The sequence below is a fragment of the Delphinus delphis genome, chromosome 19, assembly GCF_949987515.2.
Source record: "Delphinus delphis chromosome 19, mDelDel1.2, whole genome shotgun sequence".
Taxonomy (NCBI): Eukaryota; Metazoa; Chordata; class Mammalia; order Artiodactyla; family Delphinidae; genus Delphinus; species Delphinus delphis.
The window spans coordinates 26,450,848-26,471,338 of record NC_082701.1 but is presented as its reverse complement, the minus strand read 5'-3'; the positions used below and the strand labels follow the sequence as shown (position 1 = coordinate 26,471,338).

General features: G+C 40.0%; 1 protein-coding gene across 8 annotated transcripts in view; it reads right to left on the bottom strand.

Annotated features, from left to right (window-relative positions):
* SYNRG (synergin gamma) overlaps positions 1–19,343 on the bottom strand; it is a 92,279-nt gene extending 72,936 nt beyond the window's left edge. For 6 of the 8 annotated variants that reach the window (XM_059997355.1, XM_059997348.1, XM_059997350.1 and 3 more), the window contains exons 1-3: positions 19,189–19,343; positions 12,453–12,493; positions 8,246–8,367 (exon numbers count right to left, since the gene is read on the bottom strand). In XM_059997355.1, coding sequence (XP_059853338.1) covers positions 8,246–8,367; positions 12,453–12,493; positions 19,189–19,265 — 240 coding nt within the window. In that variant the 5' untranslated portion in view covers positions 19,266–19,343. The remainder of the gene's footprint in view (positions 1–8,245; positions 8,368–12,452; positions 12,494–19,188) is intronic. The other 2 variants (XM_059997349.1, XM_059997353.1) reach the window with 1 other exon arrangement.
* Between the last annotated feature and the right edge of the window lie 1,148 nt (positions 19,344–20,491).

Here is a 20,491-nt window from a genome sequence, read left to right as displayed (position 1 = left end):
GTCTTTTCAACAAATGGCGGTTTTCAACAAAATTGGACCCTTACCCTACACCATATACAAAAATTAACTCCAAATGGATCAGACCTAAAACAATAAAACTCTCAGTAGAAAACATAGAACAGAAACTTCGTAATACTGGATTTGGCAATGCTTTCTTGAATATGACACCAAAGGCACAGGCAACAAAAGAAAAAGTAGACAAGGTGGACCTTCATGAAAATTTAAAAAATCTGTATATTAATAGGCACAATCCACAGAGTAAAAAGGTAGCCCACAGAATGGGAGATAATATTTACACATTACATATATGATAAGGGGTTAATATCCAAAATATACAGGAAAATCCTAAAACTCAACAACAAAAATCTCAGTTCAAAAATGGGCAAAGGGGCTTCCCTGGTGGTGCAGTGGTTAAGAATCCACCTGCCAATGCAGGGGACACGGTTTCAAGCCCTAATCCAGGAAGATCCCACATGCCGCAGAGCAACTAAGCCTGTGTGCCACAACTACTGAGCCTGCACTCTAGAGCCCGTGAGCCACAATTACTGAGCTCACATGCCACAACTACTGAGCCTGCACTCTAGAGCCCGCAAGCCACAACTACTGAAGCTCGCGCACCTAGAGCATGTGCTCCACAAGAGAAGCCACCGTGATGAGAAGCCTGTGCACCTCAATGAATAGTAGCCCCCGCGCGCCACAACTAGAGAAAGCTTGCGTGCAGCAATGAAGACCCAACACAGCCAAAAATAAATAAATAAAATAAATTAAAAAAAAAAAAAGGACAAAGGAACTGAACAGACATTTCTCCAAAGATATACAAATGGCCAATAAGCACGTGAAAAGATTACTCAACATCACTAATCATTAGGGAAATGCAAATCAAAACTATAATGAGATACCACCTCACAACCATTAGGATGGCTCCTATCAAAAAACAGAAAATAAGTGTTGGCAAGGATGTGGAAAAATTGGAACTCTTTTATATTGTTAGTGGGAATAAAATGGTACAGTTGCTGTGGAAAACAGTATGGAGGTTCCTCAAAAAATTACAATAGAATTACCATGTGACCCAGCAATTCCATTTCTGAGTATATACCCAAAAGAATTGAGAGCAGAGTCTAAAAGAGCTATTTGTACACCCGTGTTCATAGCAGTATTACTGACAATAGCTAAAACATGGACTCAACCCAAGTGTCCAAAGACCAATGAATGGATAAGCAAAGTGTCATATATACATACAATGGAATGTTAGTCTTAAAAAGGAAGGAAATTCTGCAATATGCTACAACATGGATAAACCTTGAGCACATTATGCTAAGTGAAAATAAACCAGTCACAAAAAGACAAATACTGTATGATTCTACTTACATGACGTACTTAGAGTAATCAAAATTATAAAGACGGAGGGACTTCCTTGGCAGTTCAGTGGTTAAGACAAAATGCTTCCAGTGCAGGGGGCGCAGGTTTGATCCCTGGTCAGGGAACTAGGATCCCACATGCTGTGCAGTGTGGCAAAAAAAAACCCCCAAAACCCAAAAAACATAAAGACCTAAAGTATATAATGGTGGATGCATGGGGCTGAAAGGAGGGGAAAATGGGGAGTTACTGTACAATAGGTACAGAGTTTCAGATTTACAAGATGAAAAGAGTTATGAGGATGGATGGTGGTAATGGCTGCACAACAACGTGACTGAATTTAATACCACTGAACTGTATATTTAAAAATGGTTAAGGTGGTAAACTTTACGTTATGTGTATTTTACTGCAATAAAGTTGGAGAAAACATGGGAGGAATCAATCTTACATAGCTACTGTAATCAAGACTAGTAGACACGTAAGTCAATGGAACAGAACAGAGAACCTAGAAAAACACTCACATAAACATGCCCAACTGATTTTGACAAAAATACAAAAGCACTCTGATGGAGGAAGGACAGCCTTTTCAACAAATGGTACTGGAGCAACTGGACATCCATCGGCCAAAAAATAAACCCCAACCAAAGTTTCATACTTTGTACAAAAACTAACTCAGAATGGATCGTGGACTTAAATGTAAAACTTTTAGAAAAAATAAAAAAATACGAGAAAGATCTTCAGGATCTAGGGCAAGGTGAAGAATTCTCAGACTTATAGCAATGCATGTTTTATCAAGTGAAAAACTGATAAATTGGATTTCATCAAAATTAAAATTTTTTTCTCTGAGAAGGACCTTGTTAAGAGGATGAAAAGACAAGTGCTATGGTCTGAATGTTTATGTCTCCCCCTAACTCATATGCTGAAATTCTAACCCCCAAAGGTGATGGTATTAGTAGGTAGGGCCTTTGGGAAGTGATTAGGTCGTGAGAGACAAAGCCTCATGAATGAGATTAGTGCTCTTAAAAACAGATCCCACAGAGCTCCCTAGTCCCTTCCCCCCTGGGAGGATACAACTAAAAGTCTGTGACCTGGAAGAGGGTCCTCACCCGACTATGCTGGCACTCTGATCTTGGGACTTCCAGCCTCTAGAACTGTGAAAAATAAACTTATGTTGTTTATAAGCTACCCAATCTCTGGTATTTTGTTACAGCAGCCTGAACAGACTAAGACAACAAGCTACAGACTGGGAGAAAATATGTACAACTCAACAGTAAAATAAAAAAGTCCAACAAGAAAATGGACAGAAGACAGGAAGGGACATTTCGCTGAAGAGAATGTAACCATGGCAAATAAGCACATGAAAAGATGTCCAGCATCATTAGTGTTAAAGAGAAACCAATATGGAGGCTGCACTTTGAATATACCCCTAGACCAAAGGCTCACAGTAACCAAAATGTAACACTGTCCTGAGTTCCCCCAAATGCTGACTCTGACTTTAAACAAAACCTAAGCTTTCTTCATGTCAGTGTGACCTTACAGTTTCCTAGCTCATCAGCTACAAACAAGCAATGAAAAGGAAAGTAAGTTTCTAGAAAATAATCACAGTAGAACACAATGTACTCCTTCATGTTTCTAGTGAACTGTAACTGCTGAAAGCACTTGCGGGTTTGAGGTCTCCCTGTTGGGGAATACTTTGTTTCTTGCCCAATAAAATACCCATATCAAGTAAAGCTCCTTGAATTTTCTTTTGACATTAGTCATTGGGGAAATGCAAATTAAAATCATGAAATATCACAACACACCTATCAGAATGGCTAAAATAAAAAATAACAACACCAAATGCTAGCAAGGATGCAGAGAAACTGGATCACTCATATATTGCTGGTGAGAATGTAAAAGGGTACAACCACTCTAGAAAACAGTTTCTGTAAAAACTAAACATCCAAATACCATGCCACCCCACACTCCTGGGCGTTAATCCCAGAGAAATGAAGCCTTATGTTCACACAAAACCCTCTATTTGTCATAGCTAAAAAGTAAAAAACAGCCCAGACGTCCTTCAATGGGTAAATGGTTAAACAGACAGTAGTATACACAATAATGGAATATTACTCAGCAATGAAAATGAAGTACATGCAACAACTTGGATGAATTTCAAGGGAATTATGCAGAGCAAAAAAAAAAAAGCCAATCTCAAAAGGCTAGTGATTCAATTTAGGTAACATTGTTGAAATCACATAATTATAGAAATGGGAAACATATTAGTGATTGACAAGGGCTGGGGGGGTATGAAGTGGGAGGGAGATGAATTTTGCTGTAAAATGTCAACATGAGGAGATCCCTGGGGTGATGGGAATGTTCTGTATCTTGACTGTATCAATGCCAACATCCCGGCTGTGATATTATACTGTAGTTCTGCAACTTGTTACCACTGGGGGAAACAGGGAAAGGATCTCTTTGTATTATTTCTTATGTACATGTGTACAGACATTTACCTCAAAATTAAAAGTTTAACAAAAAATGTTTTGATAAAGCTGTGCAACTGGCTCACACATGTTCATCATATAGTCTATTCTTCCCTATATACTTGAAATATTTTGAATAATAACTTTAAAATTTATTCTAAATCTTGTGAAGTGTGTTCTGAGTTTGGGGGAGTGGAGGGCTATGCGGCAACCAAGACTAATTTTCATCTTTGACTTTTATCTGAAAGTGCACCCTTCAAACATAATGGGTATTCCTCATACATGTCTGTGGTTGGTTAAGGTTATTAAGTTTGAGGGAGAAAAATAAGATCTGAATGAGTTTCTCCTTTAAGAACAGTGAGCAGCTTCCAAGCAGTATAATGCCTGTCAGCAAGAATAAAGGTTAAAGAAAAAGATTTTGGCTTCTTTACTTTAGAACCATTAATCCTAAACTCCTGATACTCAGGGAAATTATTTGGGTGACATCAAATCTGGTAGTTCACTTTCTTATTGTTTTTATGCATGTTAGAGATCCTTATTGTTTTTGGTTGTTTCAAACTCTTAAAAATTTTTTTTTAGATAATTAGGCAAGTTATAAAACAATGTTTAATGTGAAAATTAATGATTTTAAAATTGTGGGCATTCCCTGGCGGTCCAGTGGTTAGGACTCCGTGCTTTCATTGCTGAGGGCACGGGTTCAATCTCTGGTCAGGGAACTAAGATCCCACAAGCCCCGGCCCCCCTAAAAACTGTATCAGTTGTTAAGATTCAGTGGTAAGTTTACGAAATCTTAATTAGAAACACATGGTATTCTTTGGTAGCTTGTTTCCAATCACTTGCTGCCCTTACTATAAGATGACACATCCTTATGTGGTGTGCATTCCTCCTGGTATACTCTCCTAATGATGTTTTTGAGTCATACTACTTTGTGAGAAGTGACTGATAAATCCTGCCTCTGAGAGAAAGCTTTAAAAGACATCACAGGGTTTGGCCATCTCTGGGATGTCCTTGGTAAGGGTCTCACAATAAAGAGAACATGCAGCTGAATCAGCTAACTCAAAAAGGACACGTATCATAAATGAGAAATCTGTTTCTGTAAGTCACTGAGACTTGAGGATTTTTGTTTCTGTAGCATAACCTAGTGAAAGCTGAGTAACTTGGACTTAAAACCTACAAAAGCTCAATTTATTCGTATTTTCTTCTTACTGGAGGTGAATAAAGAATGATTTGGAAGTTTTCCTAAATCTTTACATACAACATAGAAGCTTTATTTGTTTAAATGACTTTGACATGACAATGGTTTAAACTTAAATTCTGATTGCTAACTCCCGTTATTTATAATTCATATACATGTGCTATTATACTAATATATACATAAAACATGCAGGAATAGAAAGTTTTAAATAATTAGGTAAAAATGAAATATATGGCATTTAAAATATTAATAGTACAAAATCCTTTTGTTCTGGTTTATTTGTGACTGATTTTTTTCTTTTTCTTTCTTTCTTTTTTTTTCAATAATATAACACTTTGGATTCAGCCAAAGATCTGACTCCTGGATTCAGTTTAGTTGGTTTAAATGGGTATCATGGCTGAAGAAGATAATTTACCGATGTGGATAAAGCCCATTCCTTAGGCTGTACTTATTAATTAAATCATGATACTATCAATTTCACTCACCAATTCTAAAACCAAAACAAAAGCAAAACAAAACAACCTTATTTGCTTTAATTTACACTATCTATGATCACGACCAGCTACGCAGGGACACAAGCTCAGCATGCTAGCAGGAAAATTCTCTTCAGTTCCCCTGCAACTCTCATTCAGATTCCCATTTATGTCTCGTTTTAAGTGTTATTAATTTTTACCTAAATTCTCCCTTTTTTTAAATATAAAATTTACAGAAAATTTGGAAGAACAGTATAATATATATTTTTTTGTTTTGTTTTTAAATTTTTTGGCTGTGCCTAGGGGCTTGCAGGATCTTAGTTCCCTGACCAGGGATTGAACCCGCACCCTCGGCAGTGAAAACACGGACTCTTAACCACTGCACCATCAGGGAATCCCTGGAAGAACGGTATAATATTAACATTTTGCCCTATTTGTTCTGGGTTGTTTTTTTAATATTTGTTTGTTTTAATATTTATTTATTTGGCTGCGTCAGGTCTTAGTTGCAGCACGTGGGATCTTTAGTTGCGGGATGTGGGATCTAGTTCCCGGACCAGCGATTGAACTCAGGCCCCCTGCATAGGGAGCATGAAGTCTTATCCACTGGACCACCAGGGAAGTCCCTGCTCTCTGTTTCTACACATACATACACTCTTTTTTTCTTTTGCTGAACCATTTGTGGGTAAACTGTAGACATAATTTACTTTTTTTTTTTTAAACAAAGAGAAAGTAAACATGAGGTTTATAAACTCCAATAAGTAACAGTACCTAGCTAGAATTTGGTAATATTGTTTTGATTCATCATATTTATTTTCTGGTTACCCTCTGTTTATAACAAATGAGGTTTTCTATTTACTTAACAAGAAAAGATTCCTTTAAGAATTTGCTGCAAACCTAACCAATTAAAACTATTAATTAAATAATACATGGCAAAAATCATGAAGGTGATACTCAAATGACTAAAGGCTGGGAAACACTGGTAATTAAGAACTCAGGCTCCAAAATGTAAGATAGCTTTGCTTTCAGTCTCTGTTCTGAAACAAGCTGTATGACACTGAACAGGGCACTGAATCTCTCTGACTGCAGTTTCCTTATCTATAAAATGGGAATAAGAATATTACTTATAGAGTTGTTATGAGGACTGAATGATATAATGCACACAATGGATACAGCACAGGTAAACAACAAATGGTGGTCATTATTATTATTACTGCTTATTACCATTATTCAAGAAAGAATGTTTTAGACAGAAATGGGGGTTGTGAGCCAATGAAAGCATGGAAACATAGACAAATATTAAAAACAGAACATGAAATAGTGTCATGCCACTGGAAAGATCATTCCTGATATTAATAATATAAGAAATAAAAAATTCTTGCCACTTCCTGCTCACTGTGTGCCAGGTACAATTCCAAGTGCTTTATATAATTCCTTTTTCAATTCTTTCTATAACCGTACAGGCAAGTTATTATTAAATCCGCGTTTTACAGGTAAGTGGCAAAGCTGGGCTTTGAACTTAGGTCTGACACCCATGTTTTTTTTCTTTAATCCCCCCACCCCGCAACCCCACCACCTTCTGTGGCTGTTCCTCTTCGATCTCCTCCATTTGCAACTCACTCCCTTAGATTTAAACACTGAAATTCTGAAGGCTCTATCCTGGACTATTTTCTCCATCTATAGGGTTCTTGGATGTTCTAGTTCACCCCTATGGCATCAATTACCTTCTATGTGTGCATGATTCCCAAATCTATAATTTTCAACCGAGAGTGAAAAATCTTGAGTGCCAGGTCAACTGATTGTCTCTGGACAGCCCCACTTGAATATTTCATGGGTCCTTAAAAATCAACAATTATGTTCCAGCAAACAATCTCTTCTGGTGTTTCTTTTATTAATAAATGACCAGTCAGTGGCTCATGCAGAAAACGGGGTATCAATGTGATACCACCTTCTCCTTTATTTTCAACATCCAATCCTTCATCAAGTTCTCTTCAGTTTATTTCCTAAGAAGTTCTCAAAAACATCCATCTCTGCACGCACCTGCTACCACCCTAAGTTAAGCCAACATCTCACCTGCTCTCACTACATCAGCCTCTTAATGATTCTCCTTACATCCACTTTCGCTCTCCCCTCTCCTTCTGATCACTCTCCAATCAGCAGTCAGAATGATCTTTTTGAAACACAATTCTGATTGCGTCATTCCACGCTTTATACCAGTCAATGGCTCTCTGATGCTCTCAAGAGAGAATTCAATGTATAAATAGTCAAGTACAGACCTACTGAAGACACAGGTTCAAATCGTGGCTATGCTCTGTGAGCATCCTCACAACACTTCAGTTTCCTCATCAGAAAAATGGAGATACCACCTCTTTAAAAAATTGTTATGGGGATTAGATGAGACAATTCAATATAAAGCAGTACCTAAGCCTTGCAAACGACAATACTGCTCCTTTCATGAGAACAGTAGAGTTCTTCTAACAATGTGCTTTCATGGCATCAGGTCCCTAAACTTTCCAAGATGCCATTCTATAATTCTTCTAAGTCAGCAGTCAAATATAGAGGTCACCAGATTTTTCTTAAATGATTTATCTTTTTTTTTCACTCTTACAAACATATATTCATTTTATTTTGAAGGAAGCCACCTAAGATGCAGACTACACTTATTTCTAAATATAACATTAAGCTCCTAGTATGTAGCTCTTAGAACACAGTTAACAACAAACGATAACTTTGCAAACATTGGCTAAAGAGGCAAGTACCTGTATAGCAATAGGTCCCTGGGACATTTGAGAGCTGTAATTCATTCCTATCATGCCTTGCACATTAGGCTGCATGACGGAGACCACAGGAAATCCTTGTTGCTGCATCGGCATCAGACCTGCTGAAAAACATAAAGATATCACTAAGGTCAATGTGTTTTACAGTTTATTTTCTTAAAACCATAAGCACCTAAAGGACTTGTTACTTGGGAGGTGGCACAGTATAGAGGAAAAGGCACAGGCTCTGGAGTGAGACAGACTTGAGTATGAATTCCAATTCCATCATTTACTTAGCTATGTGATCTTGGGCAAGTTACAAAACTTCATCTGTAAAATGAAGATAATAATACCTATTCCACAGAATTTTTGTGCATACTTAAAAAATACACAATATGGCCTAACTGGCCTTCAAGATGGCCCCCAGCAATCTCTGCCTCTTGGTATTCATATCCTTGTCCTTCCCTCCCATACTGAATAGGGCGGACCAGAATAACCAATAGGATATTGTGGAAATGACGGTGTGTAACTTCCAAGGCTGGTTCTTCTTCCTTTCCCTTTCTTTTTTCTTTTCTTTCTCACTCCCTTCCTCCCTCTCTTTATCATATTTATTTATTTGGCTGCGCCGCACCAGGTCTCAGTTGCAGCATGCATGTGGGGGATCTTCGTTGCAGCGTGCGGGCTCTTAAGTTACGGCGTGCGGGCTCTTAAGTTACGGCATGTGGGATCTAGTTCCCCGACCAGGGATTGAACCCAGGCCCCCTGCACTGGGAGCGCAGTCTTAACCACTGGACCACCAGGGAAGTCCCCCAAGGTTCCTAATAACCACTGCAGCTTCCTTCTTGCTCTCCTGGATCACCCGTTGGGGAAACACACTGCCACATCATGAGAATACTCAAGCAGTCCTAGGGGGAATGGAGAATCCATGTGGCAAGGAACTGAAATCTCTTGCCAAAAGGCAGCATGAATTTGCCATCTATGTGAGTGAGCCATCTGGGAAACAGATCTACCAAACCCATCAAAGCTTCCCATGACTACAGTCCTAGTTGACATCTTTAATGCAATCTCCTTGGCCCTAAGCCAAAAACACCTAGTGAGGCCACTCCCAGATACCCAACCCACACAAAGTGTAAAACAGTAAAATGTTTATTTTCTTTAAGTTTTGGGGTAATTTTTTATACAGCAGCAGAATACTAGTAGTTAAGAGTTAATACTAATTAATACTAATACTAATTAAGTTACTTTTAATACAAAAGTAGTTAAGAGCATGAACTCTGGAAGCCACCTAAAAATGTCACTTGCTAGGTTTGGGACCTTAAGCAACTTGATTGACTTCTTTCTGTGCCTCGGTTTCACATCTGTGAAACTGTTTAATACCTAATATGCTCAAAGAAATGATATTCCTCTTCTCTTTCCTTACACGAATAATTAATATAACACCACAAACAGCTATCAGCATGCAAAGTATATAATGCAATGGCAGGAAAACCATCATGAAAGTGTGTTTTATAGTATAGAACCTCCCAAACTTTTCCAATGAAGTATTCCCAAGAGTACAGGAGAATAAAGATTACGTCCCTTCAGGGATTTAATAAATATGAAATGCCTACCACACTTTAGGCACAGTTCTAGATACCTGGTATGCAACAGTGAATAAAACAAAATCCCTACATAGCCTGAACACAAATTTCATCCTAATTTTGCACTGTACGACATATTACATCCATGCTGGTTCTAGTATAAGGAACTTTTTAAAATCAAATTTTGATTAAAAAAAATTAAAGGTCTGGTAAAGTATACCATATTTATCTCGTGGATTCTGTGTACCTTCAAGGTTATTCATACAGAGTTTAATTTCAGAAGCATGGACACCACATTTGTAGGTAACATTTATTAGTGGCAAACTATTCATTTATATTAACCATTTTTTCAAATATTTGAGGGCCTACTCCATGTCAGGCACCATTCTAGGGACACAACATTGAACAAAGCCAGGTCTTTGCTCTCATGTAACTTACACTGTAATTGGGGGAGACAGATAATAAAAAAAGAAAAAAATAAGTGGATATCAGGTGGGGATGGGGGAAAGGAAGAGCCAGGGAAAGGAGTGGTTGCTGTTTCATAGTCAGAAAAGGTTTCTCCAAAAGGGTGGCATTTAAGCAAGCACTTGAAGGGAGTGAGCCATGAGGATATTTGGTTAGAGTATTCTAGACAAAGGAACACCAAATGCGAAGGCCTTGAGGTGTCATGGAGAATTAGAATGCATAGACTGGGGACTTCCTTGGTGGCGCAGTGGTTAAGAATCCGCCTGCCAATGCAGGGGACACGGGTTCGAGCCCTGGTCTGGGAAGATCCCACATGCCTCAGAGCAACTAAGCCCATGCACCACAACTATTGAGCCTGCGCTCTAGAGCCTGCGAACCACAACTACTGAGCCCGCGTGCCACAACTACTGAAGCCCACGTGCCTAGAGCCTGTGCTCCGTAACAAGAGAAGCCACAGTAATGAGAAGTCCACACGCTGCAAGGAAGAGTAGCTCCTGCTCGCTGCAACCAGAGAAAGCCCACGCGCAATAACAAAGACCCAACACAGCCAAAATAAATAAATAAATATACCAAAAAAAAAAAAAAAAAGAACACACAGACTGAATATAGCATAGTAAGATGTCTTCCCTCTTATGCCTTTGGACCTAAAGTTTTATTTATTTTCCTAAGTGTATTTAAGTCGAACAGGTAACTCAAGGATTTGGTACAACATTCAACGGCACAGAAGTATACACAGTAAAAAACAAGTCTTGTTTCTCTCCTGTCTCCTATTCACCTACTCAATGATCTTATAGCTACTCTTCTTGTCTGTTCCTTGTATATGCTTTCAGAAATAACCCCTGCACTTTTAATGCCTTCAAAAGATCAGAAAGTCCACTCTAACATACTTTGTAAAAAAATCTTGAAAACAATTCCAAATTCCAGAAGAAAAAATATCAGGCAACCTTCTGGGCTCTCTTCTTGTCCTGTTCCTTTGCTCCATATGTAGATTTTTACTTGAAAGTTTATAAAAATGCAAAATGAGGAGCCACAATAATGAACACACAACTCTCTAATGCCCTCCTAAAGTACAAAAGATCTCAAACCATTTGATCTAAATCTGGGACACATCTAATTACAGATAGCTTAAATAATGCATAAATGTGAGCACAATGAAAAGAATACAACTGACCCTTGGAAAAATTTACCTGAAACTCAACCTCCATCACTGATTATAAATGGAGACACTGACCACCTGCTACTGAGCTGCTCTTTATCATTCATCTCTACTGGTGACCTAGGAGTCTCTGTTTCTCTAGCAAGTCTACCATAACCAGTTAACACTGGCTTTGTGAGCAGGGCCGGTTTTCAGAGCAGCTTGGCCTGTGGAGAGGAGGGGGGCACATTGGAGTGGGAGAAGTGAGCAGAAAGAAGGGCAGACATTCTTTCATCAGTTTTGTGTTCCAGTGACACAGAAGCATGAGTCAAGATTATATCCCTTCACTACTGTTTCCTTGAAGACAAAGCTAGAATCAGTATTGGTGGGCCCTTGTCTGAAACCAAGAGAGAAGGGATATACCTAGTGGAGAAATTGCTAGGAATAAAACTGAGACGTAAAATAGTTTAAACGGAATCAGAATATGTGATCTCTTATGTACATGATTAAAATAAGACCAAATTCATATAGAGAAAACGTAAGTATAAAATAACTAAAGGGGTTCATTTATTCATTCAACAAGCATCTATAAAGACCCTATTATTTTCTATCAACATGCTGGGTGCTGGAGATACTGACGAGCATAAGGCAGACATAGCCCCTGCCCCACGGAGCTAACAATCTAGAAGACAGACAGGAGGAAGATGGCATTCAGAGAACTACAACTCATTTCATCTTTGTCACCTGTTTCTTCAATACTTTTGTCTTGAAAGTCTCCTTCATCTCTGAGATTAAATAATAACCTGTCAATATAATGCTTAAATAAGTTTGGGAGAAATGAGGAATGATCCTTCTTATTTGCCAAATTACACAATTTTTGAGAAATTTTAAGAGTAAGCTGTCATAGAGGTTCCAGACTATAAGAAAATTTTACTCTATTTGGCAGCAACAGAACTTTTTTACCCACTTAATCCCCAAGTTCAGACATAATAGTGAAAAATGAAAGTTGAAAACTTAAGCTTTCACATACCTTGAGGGGGTCTTATTCCACCTGCAACTGGAAACATGAAGCTGAAAACAGAAAAATATATCAGGATTTTCCTATGTGCAAAGAGTTCAGATAAAACATGTAACATTTCACATAAAGTAAAAAATTATAGCCTGGGCCGTGGCATCTCTTCCATAGTACAATATTGAATTATCCACCATCAATACAGATTGACCATCCACAGGATGCATGACAGTCAGCATGTTAGTGTAGGGAGAAAATTTTTGAGCCAGAAGACAGAAGACCTTGAAACTGGTCCTGGTTCTGTCACTCCCCCGGATTCCCCTGGATTCCAATGTGACTCCCCTGGATTCCAATCTCCCCATCCATAAAATGAGAGGGCTGGATTAGATTCAATTCAGTGAACATTTATTGGGTGCCTACTACATGAAAGGCCTGAATGAGGTCAGTTTCGCTGAAGACACAGATGCAGGCAAATAACTTTAACATAGGACAGAATGTGCTAAGGGCTGTGAGAGGGCCAGAATACTAACAGAAATGAGAAGAAAAAGATTAATTTTATGGTTTATATCTTGGGAAGTTTCTTGGAGGTATCTCTTGAGCTGAATCTTAAAGAGAGGCACACTATATAGCTTGAGCAAAATCTCAGAGGCCAGAGCTGTAGTGTGTTCAGAGAAGTGATTTAAGGTTGAATATAAGATATAGGACTGAAAAAGTAAGCAAAATGTAGAGGGCCTTTAAAATGTTTGATTTTATTTTGAGTACTGTATAAAGTCAGAGATTTTTTTTTTTTTTTTTTTTTGCGGTACGCGGGCCTCTCACTGTCGTGGCCTCTCCCGTTGCGGAGCACAGGCTCCGGACGCACAGGCTCAGTGGCCATGGCTCACGGGCCCAGCCGCTCCACGGCATGTGGGATCCTCCCAGACCGGGGTGCGAACCCGCATGCCCTGCATCGGCAGGCGGACTCTCAACCACTGTGCCACCAGGGAAGCCCCCAGAGATTTTTTTTAAACTGTGGTAAAATATACACAATATAAAATTTTACCATTTTAACCATTTTTAAGTGTACAGTTCAGTGGCATTACAATGTTGTACAACCATCACCATGATCCATTTCCAGAACTTTTTCATCATCACAAACAGAAACTCTGTACCCATTAAAAAAATAACTTCCCATTACTTTTTCCCTGCAACCCCTGGTAACCACTATTCTACCTTCTGGCTTGATGAACTTGCCTATTCTAGCTACCTTATATTAAGTGGAATCATACAATACTTGTCCTTTTGTATCTGGCTTATTTCACTTAGCATAATGTTTCCAAGGTTCATCATGTTGTAGCACACATGAGAATTTCATTCTTTTTTTATGGCTTGAATAATATTCCATTGTATGTATGTACCACATTTTGCTTATCCATTCATCTGTTGATGGACAGCTGGGTTGGGTGTTGTGAATAATACTGCTATGAACACTGGTGTACAAGTATTTGTTTGCGTCCCTCTGTCAATTCTTCTGGGTCTCTAACTAGGAGTGGAATTGCTGGGTCATAGAGTAATTCTATGATTACTTTTTGAAAAACTGCCAAACTGTTTTCAACAGCAGCTACGCCATTTTACATTCCCACTAGCAATGCACCAGGGTTCCAATCTCTCCACATCCTCACCAACACTTGTTATTTTCTGAATTTTTGTTTGTTTGTTTATAATGATAGTTATCCTAATGGGTATGAGGGGGTATCTCATTGTGATTTAGATCTACATTTCCCTGATGTCATACATTTTTCTCTAGTGAAATGATTAGAAATGTGCTGTAGGGCTTCCCTGGTGGTGCAGTAGTTAAGAATCCGCCTGCCAATGTAGGGGACATGGGTTTGAGCTCTGGTCCGGGAAGATCCCACATGCCGCAGAGTAACAAAACCCGCACCACAACTACTGATCCTGCGCTCTAGAGTCCGTGCGCCACAACTACTGAAGCCCGCGTGCTACAACTACTGAAGCCCGCGTGCCTAGAGCCCAAGCTCTGCAGCTAGAGAAGCCACCGCAGTGAGAAGCCCACACACCGCAACGAAGAGTAGCCTCCGCTTGCCGCAACTAGAGAAAGCCTGAGCAGCAACGAAGACACAGCACAGCCAAATAAATAAATAAATAAATAAATAAATAAATAAAAGAAATACACTTACTAAAAACAATCTAGATTTATAAAAAAAAAAAAAGAAATGTGCTGTAGGTTTCTCTGGTAATGGGGTATGACAGAGAAGACTTGAAGTAACAAGAATTAGCTAAGAAACTATTACAATAATCTTAATAAGAAATGAAAAGGGTCATAACCAGAGTAGTGGGAATGGAAAAGAAGAGGTGAATGAAATCTATTTAAATGGAAGAATCAACAGGACTTAGCAACTACCAGGATGGAGAACAGCACTGAAAAAGCAGAAAGGGCTGAAGATGCTGCCGAGATTTTGGGGCTGAGCAACTGTAAGGATGGTGACACTGTTTACCTGCTGACAGGAACCCAGTGTGAGCCGGTCTGGGGAGAAAGGTGTTAGGAGGGTGTCCACGAGGAGGAATCTAATAGGCAACCAGAAAAGTAACTCCAGCTCAAGGGAAGGGAGCTGGATCCCCTCCCTTGCATCAATCTACCCAGGCTCTTTTAAATAAAGGTAAAAAAAGAAAAAAATTAAAGTCTGGTTGTGGATGAAAGAGCCAAAGGGATGTATACATAGTGAGAAGACAACAAAGGAAATCCTTGGAATTCTTAGTGAAAACTGAGTACGGAATGGTCACTGAGAACCAAAGAAGTTGCTTATAACTGAGGGTTATAACTGAGGAAGGACTGCATTTAAGGAAAAAGTGTCTAACGCTGTAGAGAAGCTGATAAGAATGAGGATTACTAAATAAAGATTGCTGTTTTCGAAAATGGTGATCTTTGAGTGAACGGTTTCAACAGAGGAAGAGGAAGGGACCTGCATAGACAGAGATTTAGGATACAAAAGATATACTTAGTGATAGCTAAAACAAGGTTTTTGAGAGGATGGGGTTAACATAGCAAAAGGAAGACGGACTTCTTTCTCTGAGACCGGAGGGAAAGGAAATGGGACAGATCAAGGAAGAAAAAGTCTGAGTGGGAAAAGCCCTTAATCTGGGAGTCAAGGATCTGAAGGGGGTTTCTGGATAGTCTTTAAAGATATAGTGAGATCAGGAACGGTATGCCAAATTTATGTGTCCTTGCATTTTTCTATTACACAACACTCCCCCTTCCCAGGAAAAGGGCTAAAAATCAAACTTTAGAGTCTTTTAGCTCTAAAATATTTTGATCAACAAGATTTTTTTGTAAGGTGGTTCACAAATTTCTAGTTGGACATCTACCTGATTACAGCCTTGTAGAGGATCTGAACCATTCGCAAATTCTGCAGACAAGCGAGCCCACACCAAGGAAAGGTCTGAACAGTGAACAGCTTTTCCGAACTGCACACAAGACGTATTAGCTAAGTAATGTGGTAACTGGATAAAGTGTTTAAACTGCAAGTTGAAATTTGGTAGGACTCAATTTTTTAAAAAGTTACTCATACACTAAGATTTAAGTAGTCAACCCATTGAGACTTTCCAAATCAGTCTTAAAGATTACAATCACCAATAGGGCTTAGTGGCTAAGTAAAAACTGGACACTTGAGTGACATTTTCTTTTCTCTAGCTCTGCCACAAAGTAACCATGAAGCTCTATGCAATCCCTTTCACCACCCTGTCCTGTTTGCCCTTTGTCAAACGAGGACACAAGTTTGCCAAGCTCCTAACTAAGACAACCAAATAATGTACAGACATATAAAGGCTACTTCAAAAACATAAACAAAAACTAAATTAAGAACATTACTGACAAACATGACTTACTCCAGTAATTATACAACCCAAACTACCAACTGACCTATGTACCATTCATAGGACTCTCTGAAATGTTTAGACTACTAGCAGCAACATGCTTGAAGACTGGTTAGACAAACAGCTAAGATATTGATAAGACAGCAAAAGTTTGGCCAAAAAATGGGCAACAAGATGACAAACAATTTGAAGCAGAACTGTGAGCCCTGCTTGTCACATGCCTATCTCATTCATCCTCCCCTTTCAGTTACCTTTGCTACTAACCCAGATCAGCCTTCCCTTCTCTCTGAGGCCTGGACTCAGCAAGACTTCCTAATGGATCCCCTCACCTGCAGACACTGTGGCTTCTAACGCAGCTCACATAGCACAGGTGAGGTGCATCTAGCTAAGGGACCATTTGATAAAGCTACTCCTGGGATTAAAACAATGTAATGATTCCCCCTTAAACTGAATTTTTTTAGTTTATATTCAAGGTCCTCTGCAGTTTTAACACAACTTTTTCAGTTTTATCTCACAAAACTCTTTTCTCCCCCTCAGTGCCACAGTCCATCTGGCCTACCTGCTGTCCCCTAATGTTCACTGGGCCTTCCCATCTCCATGACAATCTCTTGACCCCTTACTCTTCCTTGAAATGAGGCCCAATTGAAATACCTCTTCTCTGCCTACAACGTTGCTTGAATCTACAAATATTTACAGAATGTTTTCTATGTGTAGAATGTGCTAGAAGCAGTGGAAGATAAAAAGATGATGAGGCCCTTAAGGAGCTTATAAAAGCAGGAAATAGACAAGCTCACAAATGATACTATCCCAGAAGGACACAGTCTAATCAAGATCTTTCAACTGTTTTTTTCCTGCCATACTTTAAAAAAGAAAACAAGTTATACTTCTCATCTCTTGCGTAAATTCTGCCCTTTATACAACTCTACTATTTATTCTAAAGTAGTCCATTCAGGATACCAATCAAAAGTAGGCTAACATTAATAAAGCTGGAAAATGCCTGTGCTTTTTGCTTAGCCTCTTAGGAAGGACACAGACAAGTACCTAAGAAATATAGTAAATTATAGTTCACAGATTTCTTCCATTAAAAGCTGAGAAAGGTTGCCTGGTTCTTTTTCTTTTCCCTAAAATATACTTAGGGTACCAACCATAACGTTAGCTTCCTTATTAAAAAACAACCTCAGCCCTCACCACTGCTCTCTAAAAACCATATTCTTTCTTTATTAAGCATACAGCTTCTCAGCCTCAGAAAAGCTCCAATAGAATATTTATCACACATTTTACAAGATAAGGCTGATTTGCTCTCCCACATATCCTCTAGAGCTTAAGAATGTAATGTTACCACCAAATTTTAAATAGGAAAGAAATTTTAAAGTCAATCATTCTAATTTCTATCACAATTCAGGCCATATTTAGAAAAAAAATTGTGTTCATGGACCAATGATGTTAAACTACTACAAACTAAGGGGTATGATCCACTCAACTTTCTACACCCAAGCTCCTCTCCACCTGAAAAAAACAAAAAAAACCCCAAGCCAAAACAACAACAAACCCCCCCAAAACCCGTGCCTAGAACGCCAAATTCTTTTAAGTTTTATATTTCCCCAGAACTTGGTGCCATGACTCATCATTCACTTGATCAAATTAATGCCACTCAAGAACACTTTAGAAACTGTTGTCACATTCAGAAAAAAGAGATTATTACATAGTTGTCTTCTCTAGCCAGAAACTGACTTATATCAAGTATTCATGAAAAACTCTAATGAAAAGTGGAAATCAGAAAACAAAAGAGAAAGAAAACAGTTTTAAATCTAGAGAGAAAGATGTGAAAAAGAGGAAGTGAAAAATGCGGCTGCACACAGGTGAAGTGACTGCTCTCTTTTCCTGGCATATATACAAGCACCTGCAGGATGTGATGATTTTAAAGGCTTCACGCTGTGGTGTTCATGACTCCAAAATAAAACACTGCATAAAAAAAAAAAACCTAACACTTTGTTTTCCAAAAATAATTTAGGATGCTGAAGATAAAAAGCAAAATTTATCTCCAAATGTGTATGAACCTCGGGTTGGCTAGCAAAACAAAGTCAGACTAGGTCATTACAGAAGTGGGATGAAAACTTCCCAGAATCAAATATTTCCTCAAATGATGAACTTGTCGGGTTGCAAGTGTTCATCTCTTTTAATGTTCTCGATATGAGAGCTACTGGCGATTAGTAGCTGGAACTGACAGAGAGCAAATTTGTTTAAGGGCTAAGTAAAAGTCTGGAAGCTTTGTTTTGATAACTGCGTACGTGCTGTTTAACAGTGAATTGTTTTTTAGTAAGAAGACAGGTGTTAAAACTACCTCTACAAGAGCTCTATATACTAATTCAAAGGTCTTCAGATTTTCCTGCTGTTTCTGGTGTGTTAAGGAAAAAATAAAAAGGACACAACACTGAAAAAATGAGTACACACACACACACACACACACACCCCTTGGAAACACTTGTGCAGCTCTGTGAACAGATTTTTCAGAGCCCCTGGTCAAGCCCTGGGAAAAGGAAGTCTCTGGTCGCTTCAGATCCAGCCGGGCTAGAAGCGAGTTCCTCCTTTATCCACCCAGCCGGGTGGCAGCCGCACTGATGGGACACTCACCTCCTCCCCCTCTCCTCCCCGCTCAGCACCAGCAGCCAGTGCCCCCGAGCCTGCAGGACAAGAGTCGGGCGCTCGGGCTCCATCCATCCCTTCGGCCTACGTTCCCGGAGGACGACCCCTCCTCCCGCAGCCCAGTTCCGAGGGAAAAGGGGTCGGCGTGGGCGAAAACCGCCATAACCACCGACCACCCGTCGCCGGTGCCGGGTCTGCTCTGCGTCTGCGAGGCACGCCCAGCCCCGGTCTTCACACTCACCTGCCGCCCCCGGCAGCCCCCGCGCCAGCTCCCGCGGCCCCGCCGCCGCCAGCTCCCGTTCCCGGCCGCAGCGCCATCTTGCTCCGGGCCCGCCGCCGCCGCCGCCACCGCCACCGCCGCCACCTTCCCAGCAGCTGTCAGCTCCCGACAGCCACTTCCGGGGCAGAAGCAGGACCCCACCTCGCCGCGGCCTGGGCGACGGGGCGGGGCCGCGCGCCCACGTGACCCTTCGCGTCCGGGGGAGGAGTTGCGCTTCCTCGTCACGTGACCCGGCCACAGCTGAGGGCCCGCCAGGTGCAATTCTAGTTCAGGGGCTGGTGGGATGGTCTGGTGCCGGCTCCAGGTTCATTCTCAGGAAAGGCTCTGTGGAGAACCCAGCTGGCCGCCGAGCGGCGAGGCGTCATCGTTCCTCCGTTTGAAAACCATCGTCTTGCTTAGTGGAAACAGTACACTGAGTCCTGTTTTTTTACCTGGATGGGGGGTACACGGGTGTTCTTTTATTGTTACTCTTTACACAAATAATAGATGGATCTTGAATGCCCCGTTGATAGCATCACAGCGCCGATTAGTGATGAGCTCTACTTTTTCCCAGGAACTCGGCAGCTTCCTTTTGGTACCCACTCTAAAAGCCGAAGGTGTTTAGCCAGCTGGTAATCCCCGTTTTCCCTATACTTACAATCAGGGCCAAAACGGTGGTGCTTGGAAGAGTTCATTGCTCCGACCCTATCTGGGCATATTTTTACTGTGATTTTTTTTTTCCTAACCAAACTACTGTAGGTAAATATAAAAGTTGAATATAAACTTTTTCAAGCCCTCAAGTGGAGTTTGCTTACTAGCAAGTAACGGATTATAATTAGCTTTATCTTTTACTCTTGCCTCAGGGCTTTTACTGGGAAACAATTTGTAATAATTGTTATCGTTTATTGGGCACAATCACTGGTCAGGAACTTTACTGTATTTTTTCAAATCCTCAGTGTCCCTAAGAGCTAGTATTGGCATTTCACAGATAAGAAAATCAAGGTTAGGAGGAGGAGTAATTTACCCACATCAAACAGCTGCAAAACAGCAGGACCAGGATCAAAATCCAAGGAGTTTGACTTCAAAGTCCTTGCTCATTTCAGCTAGAGCCAGCTATTTAATTATGCTTTTTTCCCCCATAATTGTCCACTAACTTCATTCCTCCCCTTCTTTAGATGGAACTGTGTAGCAGATGTTCCAATCGACATAAACTGATATATAACTAAATTCAGTATTAATCCATCGACAAATCAAGATGGTACAGGCTTATGTAGCCACTTTTAAG